A 12,400-nucleotide genomic window follows, 5' to 3' on the forward strand; every position below is an offset into this window, starting at 1 on the left:
AAGGTGGCACTCCATACGCTCAGTGTCTAGAACGATGGCCAAAAATGTAACTACTGTCACCGGACCCTCGGTCTTGTCACCGGCCAACGGTACACCAAACGGCGAGCCACCGCCTCAATGGTATGTAACAGTACTGAACAGACACTCGACCCCGCTGGGCCCAAAAACAAAAAGTCATCAACCCATTCCAGAAAACAACTGAAAGCCTCAAAATAGGTGCCCGAAACTGAACAACCCATCGGAAGGCAACAATCCACATAAAAACTCCCCTGTCAACAAATCCCCAACAACCGAAAACTCTCCGGATGCACCGGAAACAACCGAAACGCTGATTCCACATCCGTTTTTGCCAACAAGGCCCCATGCCCAAACTTGCAAACCCACTTGATGTCTTCAACAAAAGATGTATAAGACACTGAACACGCCCCCTCTGCCATCCCATCATTCACTGATGCCCCAGCCGGATGCAACAAGTGATGGATCATCCGGAACTTCCCCAGCTCCTTCTTAGGGACCAAACCAGATTGTGCCCCCCACTACCAGAAGCTACCGCTGAACTAGGGATCCGGAAACCAAAAGTAAAACCCTCCAACAGCAACGCTGCTGTTACGCCGAGCGCTCCGGGTCCCCGTTCCTCCCCGGAGCGCTCACGGCGTCTCTCTCCCTGCAGCGCCCCGGTCAGTCCCGCTGACCGGGAGCGCTGCACTGTCATGGCCGTTGGGGATGCGATTCGCACAGCGGGACGCGCCCGCTCGCGAATCGCATCCCAGGTCACTTACCTATCCCGGTCCCCGGCTGTCATGCTCTGGCGCGCGCGGCTCCGCTCTCTAGGGCGCGCGCGCGCGCCAGCTCTCTTGATTTAAAGGGCCAGTGCACCAATGATGGTGCCTGGCCCAATCTTCCCAATTAGCTTGATTAGTTTCCACCTGTGCACTCCCTACTTATACCTCACTTCCCCTGCACTCCCTTGCCGGATCTTGTTGCCCTTGTGCCTAGTGAAAGCGTTCCCTTGTTTGTTCCTAGCCCGTGTTCCAGACCTCCTGCCGTTGCCCCTGACTACGATCCTTGCTGCCTGCCCCGACCTTCTGCTACGTCCGACCTTGCTTCTGTCTACTCCCTTGTACCGCGCCTATCTTCAGCAGTCAGAGAGGTTGAGCCGTTGCTAGTGGATACGACCTGGTCACTACCGCCGCAGCAAGACCATCCCGCTTTGCGGCGGGCTCTGGTGAAAACCAGTAGTGACTTAGAACCGGTCCACTAGCACGGTCCACGCCAATCCCTCTCTGGCACAGAGGATCCACCTCCTGCCAGCCGGCATCGTGACAGCTGCTGCCACCCTATTTGGGTACCCGCTTAAAAACGGCAACATCTCTGCTACCCTCACTGGAGTCACTCCGGGCCTGCGAAGCCTCCGCAACCTTTCCTCTACCTCGCGTAAAACACAGCACGTAGCTATGTGCCCCCAACCCCCCACAGCTGGAACACTCGTTTAAAGCGAGAGTCGGAGGAGAAACTGCAGGACCCCTCATTGAACTGCCAACAGCAACCTCACCGTGCTCCAGCTGACTTCCCAGCTGCAGAACAACCGCCGGCTGCCCCCTGAAAGGGCTGAGACCCACTCCTCGGAGCCGCCATAAGGCGCATCCATAAACCTATGTCCTTGTGATCCCACTGCAAGGACGCACCGCCTTTTGCTGACGAAACTGTTTGTCATACCTCAACCATGCAATCCCCCCATACGTCCAATAGGCCTCCCCGATACCGTCCAAATAGCAAAACAAAGCAGAACAATTAGCCGGTGCCTTTTCCCCAATCACACTAGCAAGAACTGTGAACGCCTGGAGTCAATTTGAAAAAATGCACGGAATCAAGCGATACCGGCGCTTTTCCTCCTCCTCCTTTTTACTCTCCTCTGGCTTCTTGCGGTCCAAATTGAATTTTTCCAGCGTACTCGTCTTTCCAAAACTTTTCAGGTACGCCCCCAAGTGACCCCTCAAAGCAAACATACACCTCCCCTTTTGCCACATCAGCCAAGCGCACCTTGTCACCCCCACCTCCTTGGGCGCCGCAGCCACACCCACAGGTGCAGAAATAGCAGCACGGATGCCCCAGACCGGCAATGGAGAGGAGATGGCACCCCCATCCCCCGTACACTGGGACAAAGCCCCCAGCAACTGAGACAGCAAGTAACGGACAGAGACATCACCCCCCTTCCCCACAACCCCCACACCCCAACATAGAGCACTAACCAGGCTGACCTGAGACAGCCATCCCAGCAGCCGCCAGGCTCGCAGTCCGTTGTTCTGGACTCACCAGCTCCAGACCTCCTCACAGTCGCAGCCGAAGGCCCCGACCGGACCCGCTCCATACCACCACCGGACACAGAACGACGATCAGCCGCCATCCCCGCTGCAGAGGAAGACTGCTCCACATGATCCACCACCTCACTGTCCTCCAGGTCAGAAGAAATGGCGGGACTGTACGCCCGGCCACCATGCTATCCCCTATCTCCAGAAAGCCCCGGCACTGCCGACTGCGTACTCCACCTGCCGGAGCTCAGGCCCTTTGAGGAAGCCACATTATTTGTCAGTTGCCAGGATTACGGGATGAACAATGTCATTCCACTGCTTTATCTCCTTCAAGGGATGGTGGAACAATGGCTGGTCAGGGCACTGGAGACGCGGCGCCTACATCTCATGGCCACATGAGCCCTGTGGGGGCTGAACTTGAAGAGGAGGAGGAGGGGAGAGGGGGACAGTGGAGCACAGGCAATGTGTAGCGAAATGGGTGGTTTTGATACTCAGCTGACAGGAGAGGAGGAGCAGCCAGAAGAGCTACAGGGTGATGAGGAAGACGAGACAGAGGACCCAGACCATCGTGGCAGTATGCAGTGGAGAGGGAGGCAGGGAGTCCCTCCGAGTCACTTGCACAAATGATACGATGCATGCTCACTTGCTTGCCTATTGACTGCCAAATTGTCACCATTCGGCAGTTGGATGACTTCTGGCTCTCCACCTTGTTGGACGCTTGCTACCGGCACAAAATGGGGTCCTTTTTTACACCCACTGAGAGGGAGGACAAACTGACCTACTACAGAAACATCCTACGTAGTCAGTTGGCCGATGCCTATCTGTGCCATTGTCCATCCTCTCGCAGGTCTGACTGTGGGGCCCTCTGCACTCACGTTCCACTGCCATGGCTGCTGGGGAGGGGTGGCAGGAGCAGTACCAGCTCCCTCTGCAGTCGCTGATGAGTAGCTTTCTTCACCCGCACAGTGAAGCAACTCATCAGCAGCAGGTAGACCTGGAGCAGGACCTGAACCAGCAGGTAGTGGCATACCTTGACATGACCCTGCCAACCCACATTGAAGATCCGCTGGCCTTCTGGGCGGCCAAACTTGATTTGTGGCCGCAACTAGCAGAGTTTGCCCACGAAAAGCTGTCCTGCCTGGCCAGTAGTGTGCCATCAGAGCAGGTGTTTAGTGAGGCGGGGGCCATAGTAACCCAAGGAGAACTCGTCCACGAAAAATGTGGAGAGACTGACCTTTGTGAAGATGAATCAGGGATGGATCAGCCAGGATTTCCATCCACCACTGCCTGATGCATCAGACTAGATTAACCATGGTGCCACACCAACACTTTGACAAAAGAGACTGTTTTCTTCTGCCTACCTGCCTCAGCTGCTGCTATTCTGATCCTGCCACCTGCCTGATGTCACACATCTGATGCCAAGGGCTCCTTCTTTCACCCACATTCATCAGCGGGTACTGGTATTGCCACCCACCGCCCCACTCTGTCACCGGTCACTTTCAGGACTCCTGATGCTGCTGCCACCTCCAGGCTCTGTCATTGTGCTGCCATATGATCTCCTCATGCTGCTGCTGCAACCTCCAGGCTGTGTCATTCTGCCACCATATGGTCTCCTCCTGCTGCTGCCATCTCCAGGCTGTGTCATTCTGCCACCATATGGTCTCCTCATGCTGTTGCCACCCCCAGACTGTGTCATTCTGCCACCATGTGATCTCCTTATGCTGCTGCCACCTCCAGGCTCTGTCATTGTGCCGCTCTGCGGCCTACATAGGCTGTCGCCACCTCCAGGCTGTGTCATTTTGCCACCATATGGTCTGTCACCATATGGTCACCATATGGTCTCCTCATGCTGCTGCCAACTCCAGGCTGTGTCATTCTGCCGCCATATTATCTCCTCATGCTGCTGCCACCTCCAGGCTGTGTCATTGTGCCGCTCTGCGGCCTACATAAGCTGCTGCCGCCTCCAGGCTGTGTCATTCTGCCGCCATATGGTCTTCTCATGCTGCTGCCACTTCCAGGCTGTGTCATTCTTCCCCCATATGGTCTCTTCATGCTGCTGCCACCTCCAGGTTGTGTCATTGTGCCGCTCTGCGGCCTATATAGGCTGCCGCCACCTCCAGGCTGTGTCATTCTGCCGCCATATGGTCTTCTCATGCTGCTGCTACCTCCAGGCTGTGTCTTTCTTCCCCCATATGGTCTCCTCATGCTGCTGCCACCTCCAGGCTGTGTCATTCTGCCACCATATGGTCTCCTCATGCTGCTGCTGCCACCTCCAGGCTGTGTCCTTCTGCTGCCATGTGATCTCTTCATGCTGCTGCAATTTCCAGGCTGTCATTGTGCTGCTCTGCCACCTACATAGGCTGCTGCCACCTCCAGGCTGTGTCATTCTGCCACCATATGGTCTCCTCATGCTGTTGCCACCTCCAGGCTGTGTCATTCTGCCACCATATAGTCTTCTCATGCTGCTGCTGCCACCTCCAGGCTGTGTCATTCTGCTGCCATGTGATCTCCTCATGTTGCCGCCACCTCCAGGCTCTGTCATTGTGCCACTCTGCGACCTACATAGGCTGCCGACACCTCCAGGCTGTGTCATTCTGCAGCCATATGGTCTCCTCATGCTGCTGCAACCTCCAGGCTCTGTCATTGTGCCATCCTATGGTCTCGTCATGCTGCTGCCACCTCCAGGCTGTGTCATCATGCCACTCTGCATCCTACATAGGCTGCCACCACCTCCAGGCTGTGTCATTCTGCCGCCACATGGTCTCCTCATGCTGCTGCCACCTCCAAGCTCTGTCATAGTGCTACCCTCTGGTCTAGTCATGCTGCCGCCACCTCCAGGCTGTGTCATTGTGCTGCCATGTGATCTCCTTGTTATATTGATTTTGTGGTAATACAGTATTTTTTCAAAGTAAACACTTCAGGCCCCCGGGACACTTAGTCATGAGTATCGGGGGGGGGGGGGGGGGGGATGCTGAGAGGCAGGGGCTGGAACATGTGATGGCTCGCCTCGCAGCGGACCGGCAGCTCAATTTTAAGATACAAGTACGAGCTTTTTCACTGTTTACACTGCAGCAATTATACACTATTGGAGCTGGAATTACTGTGGCTGCTGGCACCAGACTTGCCCTCCAATGGGCTCTCAAAAAAGGATTTAAAGTTTGTTCATTCCAATTACCAGGCTCTGTCATTGTGCCGCCATGTGATCTCCTTGTTCCTTGTTAATCTCTTTAAAATCTTCAATTGACATTTAAAAAATCTCTTAAATTGTGATGCCACATCCAGACTCATTGTCATTGTGCCGCTCTGCGGCAGTGATTCTAATAGTGATGCCTGTGATCTGCATATCATACTGAATATCAGTATTATTTTGCTACCCCAGCACACTCCCTATGATTGTTAGGGCAAGGCAAAGTGTTCTACACCTCTGTGGAGGCTCTCTGTAGCCCGGAAATAGCCGTTTTTAATAGAAATTCGCCACATATAAATTTGGGTCGAACCAAATTTTTTCGGAAAATTCGGCGAATCGACCGAATCTAATTTAAAAAAAATTCGCCCATCTCTAATATACATGTTTGTTGGGAAAAAAATTCATTATAGCTGATAAGGTAATTTATTCATCTGAATCTCCTTCTGGGCTTAGGAGTCTAAGGGGTAGAGCTAAATGGTGATTGACAGCCTTCCCTGTATATGTGCACTAACATAAAATACTCATTCACTGATTAGGACCACCTACTGGACTCCTAAGCCCCGAACAAGCAGAGGTTTACAAGAATAAAATACGAAGTATACTGATTCCCCCCCCCCCACCCCCCAACATATTTTAAGTGGGTGGGGCTTAGTTTACAAGGGGCAAGAGCTAATCACATGCAAAATTTTTATATTGTAGCTGAAATCAACGCCAGTTTAGCCCCAATTTAGATTTCAAAGCTCAGCTTCAAAACCTTTTATAACTCCTAAAATATACCACGAATAGTCCCTGAACCTATCTTATATAAAGGATATCCTTATGCCTATCCCTATCTTATATGAAGGATAGCCTTATCCCTATCTTTTATGAAGGATAGCCTCATACCTATCTGTATCATATATGAGGGATAGCCTTATACCTATCCCTATCTTATATGAGGGATAGCCTTATACCTATCTCTATCTTACATGAAGGATAGCCTTATACCTATCTCTATCTTATATGAAGGATAGCCTTATACCTATCTCTATCTTATATGAAGGATAGCCTTATGCCTATCTCATGCATGCTTAAACTTCTTAAAAAATGAGCCGACCGGAGTCAGTGTTTCACTCCGGTCGGCTCATTGAAATACTGTACATTACATACGGGCCGCATACGGTCCCGTATTGCCTAAAACGTGATGTGAACCCAGTCTTACTAAAATCTAGATAAGCCATGTCTACTGCCCCTCCTTGATCTGTTATTTTACTAAGTTGGCTGAATTCTTTGGCTGCAGAATTTCACTTAAGACTGACCGGTATTAGTCAATACCCCCTATTGGATCTAAGTGAGTCTTCATTATTTGTATACGTTATTATATTGTCTTCTCAATCTGCAGGTCTTGTGGCACCAGCTGTAGTTGTGACTGGACCCCTAAATGGCAGAGTCACGATACCTTGTACAAATTCTGACACAACAACCACAATGTGTTGGGGACGAGGCCATTGTCCAACATCCAAGTGTAATGATGACATCATCTGGACCGATGGCCACAAAGTGATCTGGAGGAAATCTGACAGATACCAGTTACTGGGGAACATCAGACAGGGGGACGTGTCCCTGACCATCACCGGGGCCATTAAAGAAGATGAAGGAACCTACTGCTGCCGTGTGGAGATCCCTGGATGGTTCAATGATTTGAAAGAAGAGGTGACAGTGAAGATAGAAGAAGGTGAGATCTTTGGCACTATTGAGTTATATCGATAATATCCATTGGGACAACATTAAAAGTAGGTCAGTTGGAGGCTTTCTAAGGGAAAGATAAGCTCCATAGTATTCAGACACCGATGGCATATAAAATGAGGTTGTACTGGGTGGGAATATAAGATGTCTAATTACCGATGATGAAGTCCTCTAAAGGGAACCTGTCTTATTGAACATACAATTTGGTTTGCCAGCTGGATTTATAAAGTTTTTTGTGAAAATATTCATGGCTACCTTTGATTTATGGGTTAAAATCCCTGTTTCTTCTATGCTTAAAGGGGTACTCCGCTGCTTAGCGTTTGGAACGAACTGTTGACATGACGTCATAGTCTCTAACCCTCATGATGTCACGCCCCAACCCCTCAATGCAAATCTATGGGAGGGGGCGTGATGGCTGTCACGCCCCCTCCCATAGACTTGCATTGAGGGGGCGGGGTGTGACATCCTGAGGGGGAGGGGTTATGGCATCACGAGCTCCCGGCGCCGGCTCCAGATTTCGGAACACTTTGGTCCAAACGCTGAGCAGCGGAGTGCCCCTTTAAGAGTCCAGTGGGCGGTCCTAATCAGTGACTGACAGCTATCTCTGCACTTCCCTAGACAATCCCTTTGTTCCAAAAAATATAAAACTCCTAAAGGAAAAGGGAAACTTTGCAGTATTCCTGAAGTACATATAAATAAGTGGGATTTCTGTCCCCATCATTTTGTATGCATTATTTCGGAATAAAATAAAAATCAGAACCCAAACCAGACTTCTGCTATGTCTAAATAATACATATTCAGTTTTCCCTAATCCAAAATCTGTACACAGCCACTTACCATGTGCCACCTACCATTTTTATGTCTTCTTATGTGTCACAGGTGATTGCTGTATCTGCATTCTCTATATTTACACCCCCATATGGCCAAATTCTAATACATTACTGTTTCCATAGAAGAAATCCCAGATCTTCATCGTACAGCTACAGAGCAAGACTTCACCACTCGTAAGTCATTGATCAGTGTATGACCCTCCCCAAATTTCTGGCTACCCTTTTCAAAGTTCCCGAAAAATTGCAGTTTGTGTTACTAGGGAGAGGAAATTATCCAAAGCAAGACTCCATCCTCCCAGGGGGAGTAAAGGTTCGGGCATGTTGAAATCCGGTCTCTCATTCAATACGTGAGTGGGGGGTTCTAGCGTAAATGCCACTTGGCTGGTAGGTTGTCAGGATTGTGATACCACAAGTAGGGTTGTAGTTAGTGTGACTGTCGTTAAATGACTGTTCCCATTAATCACTTCTTCAAATAAAGCAGCTCTCCGTATCAGAGCCCCAGGAATAAATACTTCAAAAGCCAGGATTTATGGATAACAGCTTGTTCTTTACTGATGTTGCAGTTCCAATATAACAGAAGACAGTAATGATGATACAGACTGAGAATATCAAAGTTAATAGACACGTACAGATAGAGGTAGGGATAGCCGATACTATGTCACAGTCCTTGAACAATATGAAGAATATTGACTTGGGAATTGTTTGACTTGTAGTCCTGAGTAGACTGGTTCTCTATCCATAGTTGTACGTGCTTGGCTCAGAGGCATGCAACAGTTTTGGCTCTACTACACTGCACTTGCGGGATGTGTTTAGACACTTGAGACCTTAGACTACAACTTGAACCCCCCCCCCCCCACCCACCCTTGACCCTTGGGACTAGGGTGAAGACAAGGCAGCCCTTAATCGTTAACTGGATGAAGGATGGACATGTGACATGATAGGCCACACTCACATTGCCGTTGGACTCCTCTATTCGAAGTTCCATCAGCAATCCGGCCAGAAGGATGGAAGTTTAGCGGAGAAAAAAATTGTTCTATTTTTTTCACCGCTAAATTCCTGTAAAATTACAGAATCATGGGGGTCCGATGGGGTATAAAAAAAAGAGCTGATCGGACCCCTAACAGGTCAGATGCAAAAGGCAATGTGAACCCAGCCTTACCGGCTTTACACAGTGAAGATTAGGGTTTTGGGTACAGACAGTTAACCCCTTGCACTTGTATTGGCTCAGTGAATTCAGAAGACATATACATATATAGAAAAATACACTTACATAGCAATATACTGACAGAAATAGACCTGAGACTGAGCTGAGGACCTTTAAGGGCAACAGCCACCCGTGTGTTTATGGTAGCTAAAGGGACATTCCTTGTGTGGTGAGGGTGTGATGAGGTCAGATGGAATTACTCTAGGGGCAGATGGCATTAGCCCCTTGTGTTCGTGATGCCAGGGCGTGGTTTATCCTCTACACCACCCGAAGTTATACTGCTGGATCCTGGGCTAGGCACGGGGGCAAATAATGACTCAGACGCAAAGTTACGGAACAATGGCAGCTTTACTGAGTCAGAAAGGTGTAACAGTCTATATAGCTTGGCTAGGCCCACGGAGGTGACCAGTGACTTTAGAGACCTTAGGGCATGCTGGAACTTATAGTGGGCTTGGACAATTTGGATGCAGGTCACGCTGACTTGAGACAGGATGATTTGGACTGACTTGACTGAGACTGACTATGACTGACTTCACCCCTTCTTTAGCTTACCAGGCTTTGACTTGACCTGTGGGGCAATGGACTTGAGAATCAGTGGATGCATGTCTGACTTTCGGCCTCCTCTGGACTCCAGACACACACCTAGGACTTGACCTCACTGCAACTAAGCAAACACTAAGAGTGAAAACAGAGGCTCCATCCAAGGCTTATATGGGGAGACTCCGGAGAGGTCCCACAGGTCACATGGTCACTGATACCTCACTGGGTTACAGTCACATGTCAACTGTTCTTAAAGGCATAACGCTTTTATATATAATACACAGCATAAAGATAACTGTACAAGGAGAACAAGTGCAAGGGGGCCCAGGGGACACTGGTGGGAGGCTGCCTGACAGGGCAGCAAGAGTACAGGGGTGCCACTTCTTTACTGGGCTACCACACTAGCAAAACTAATACAACAGGGCTTGAGAAGTAGAACCTGACACACAGATTATCAATTTTTGCCATTTTGTGAATCCCTGTATCATGTCCAGCAACTCCATGCTCTGCAGTTTTTTCTACTGAATTCCTATAAGAACCAACAAAGGCTAGTACGTCTGCTTCCCATAATGGGCAGATTCTGTCCTGTGATGTCATGATGTCATGGGATCATTTGTTAATACTTTTATTCTCTTCCAGTGGAAGAATGTCCTGATGATACAGAATAATCCTGAACAATCTTCAAAAGTAACAGAATCATAAACAAGGTGAAGCTCTGCTTGGGATCACATTTATTAAACATGGTGTCCTATCTCCTTGCAGCATGTCATAGAGCAGGAGGGGCTGAACAGATTGATATATAGTTTTGTAGACATGTTATAGAGCAGGAGGAGCTGAGCAGATTGATATATAGTTCTGTAGACATGTTATAGGAGGAGCTGAGCTGATGGATATATAGTTCTGTAGACATGTTATAGATAGAGCAGGAGGAGCTGAGCAGATTGATATATAGTTCTGTAGACATGTTATAGAGCTGGAGGAGCTGAACAGATTGATATATAGTTCTGTAGACATGTTATAGAGCAGGAGGAGCTGAGCGGATTGATATATAGTTCTGTAGACATGTTATAGAGCAGGAGGAGCTGAACAGAATGATATATAGGTTTAGCAGAACTTGTAATATAGCTATTTAATTCCCTGCTTAATATGAACTCCGTACTCTATATTAGACTCCACCATCTGGTGCTAGACAGTTATACAGATTTGTAAATATCTTCTATTTAAAAATCTTAATCCTTCCCATACTGCTGTATGCTCCAAAGGAAGTTGTGTAGTTCTTCCAGTCTGACCACAGTGCTCCCTGCTGCCACCTCTGTCTGTGTCACGAACTGTCCAGAGAGGGAGAGGTTTGCTTTGGGGATTTGCTCCTGCTGTGGACAGTTTCTGACATGGACAGAGGTGTCAGCAGAGAGCACTGTAATCAGACTGGAAAGAACTACACAACTTCCTCTGGAGCATACAGCAGCTGATAAGTACTGGAAGGGTTAAGATTTTTAAATAAAACTACATTACAAATCTTTATAACTTCAGGCACCAGTTAATTTGAATTTTTTTTTTGCCGGAGTACTCCTTTAAGAATGATAGGTGTCCTTAGAATTATTTAAAAAATCCTTGTAAATGATCTAGAAATATTTTCTTTTCTCTACAGCATGAAATGGACAAATGGATGTAAGATTCATAAAGTGAAATTCTAAAGTCTAATAAAAGATATGTGATCAAATCTCCAGTGTGATTTATAATAGTTGGCGGAAGGATCGGGAGGGGACCTCAAGCCAACAGCAACAATTATAATTATATAATTACTGTATATTTTATCAGTATAGACTAGTGGTCCCCAACTACTACATCTCCCAGCATGCCCTAAGTTGCAGGCTTTCATGGCATACTAGTAGTTGTAATTTTCCTACAGCTGAAGACCCACCAAATAAAGATCACTAGTCTAGAATAAAGGAAGCATCAACAGTAGCAGTACAGTGCTAAGTGTAACTATTTCCTTGCTGTGCTGCTGTTCCTTTCATTTTAGGATTGAAAACGTGACGTCACGCCACCCCCCTTCCATTCATGTCTATGGGAGGTTGCGTGATGGCGTCACGCCCCCTCCCATAGACATGAATGGAGGGGGCGTGGCATGACATCATGTCTCCAGTCCCGGAAACAAAGAGGTTTCCAAGTCTGGAGATGCTGCCCCGCATAGAATGTGGGTGCTGCATGGAGATCGCGGGGGGTCCCAGCGGCAAGCCCCCGGCGATCAGAGATCTTATCCCCTATCATACTTTCGTAGCAGCTTTAATGCAAATAGAGGTTCTTTTCAGCATGCGTATGTGTAATGACTAATGCAGATGTATTTGTTCACTGGTTTTCAAGTTCTCGGCCAAAAATTACTGAAACTACTGATAAGAATCTTCACAGACCTGGACTAAAGCATCTTCCAACCAGGGCCGGATTTAGGCATTGCGTGGCCCTGGGCAAAATCAAAAGTGGGGCCCCAAAAGTCGTAATAGTACACTAACCAGATTTGCACATTTTTGGTCACTTCAAATACCATAAAAAATATATCTAAAAAGCAGTTGAAAAGTCCCATCAAAACAAAAATGGCACCGATACA

General features: G+C 48.4%; 1 protein-coding gene across 1 annotated transcript in view; it reads left to right on the plus strand.

Annotated features, from left to right (window-relative positions):
- Positions 1–11,519, plus strand: part of LOC130367492 (uncharacterized) — a 65,125-nt gene extending 53,606 nt beyond the window's left edge. Inside the window, exons 6-9 of the mRNA XM_056569915.1 lie at positions 6,878–7,210; positions 8,175–8,225; positions 10,435–10,502; positions 11,444–11,519. Of these exons, the coding sequence (XP_056425890.1) occupies positions 6,878–7,210; positions 8,175–8,225; positions 10,435–10,463 (413 nt within the window). The 3' untranslated portion in view covers positions 10,464–10,502; positions 11,444–11,519. The remainder of the gene's footprint in view (positions 1–6,877; positions 7,211–8,174; positions 8,226–10,434; positions 10,503–11,443) is intronic.
- Positions 11,520–12,400: the final 881 nt, after the last annotated feature.

This window comes from Hyla sarda, chromosome 4 (genome assembly GCF_029499605.1).
Source record: "Hyla sarda isolate aHylSar1 chromosome 4, aHylSar1.hap1, whole genome shotgun sequence".
Classification (NCBI taxonomy): domain Eukaryota; kingdom Metazoa; phylum Chordata; class Amphibia; order Anura; family Hylidae; genus Hyla; species Hyla sarda.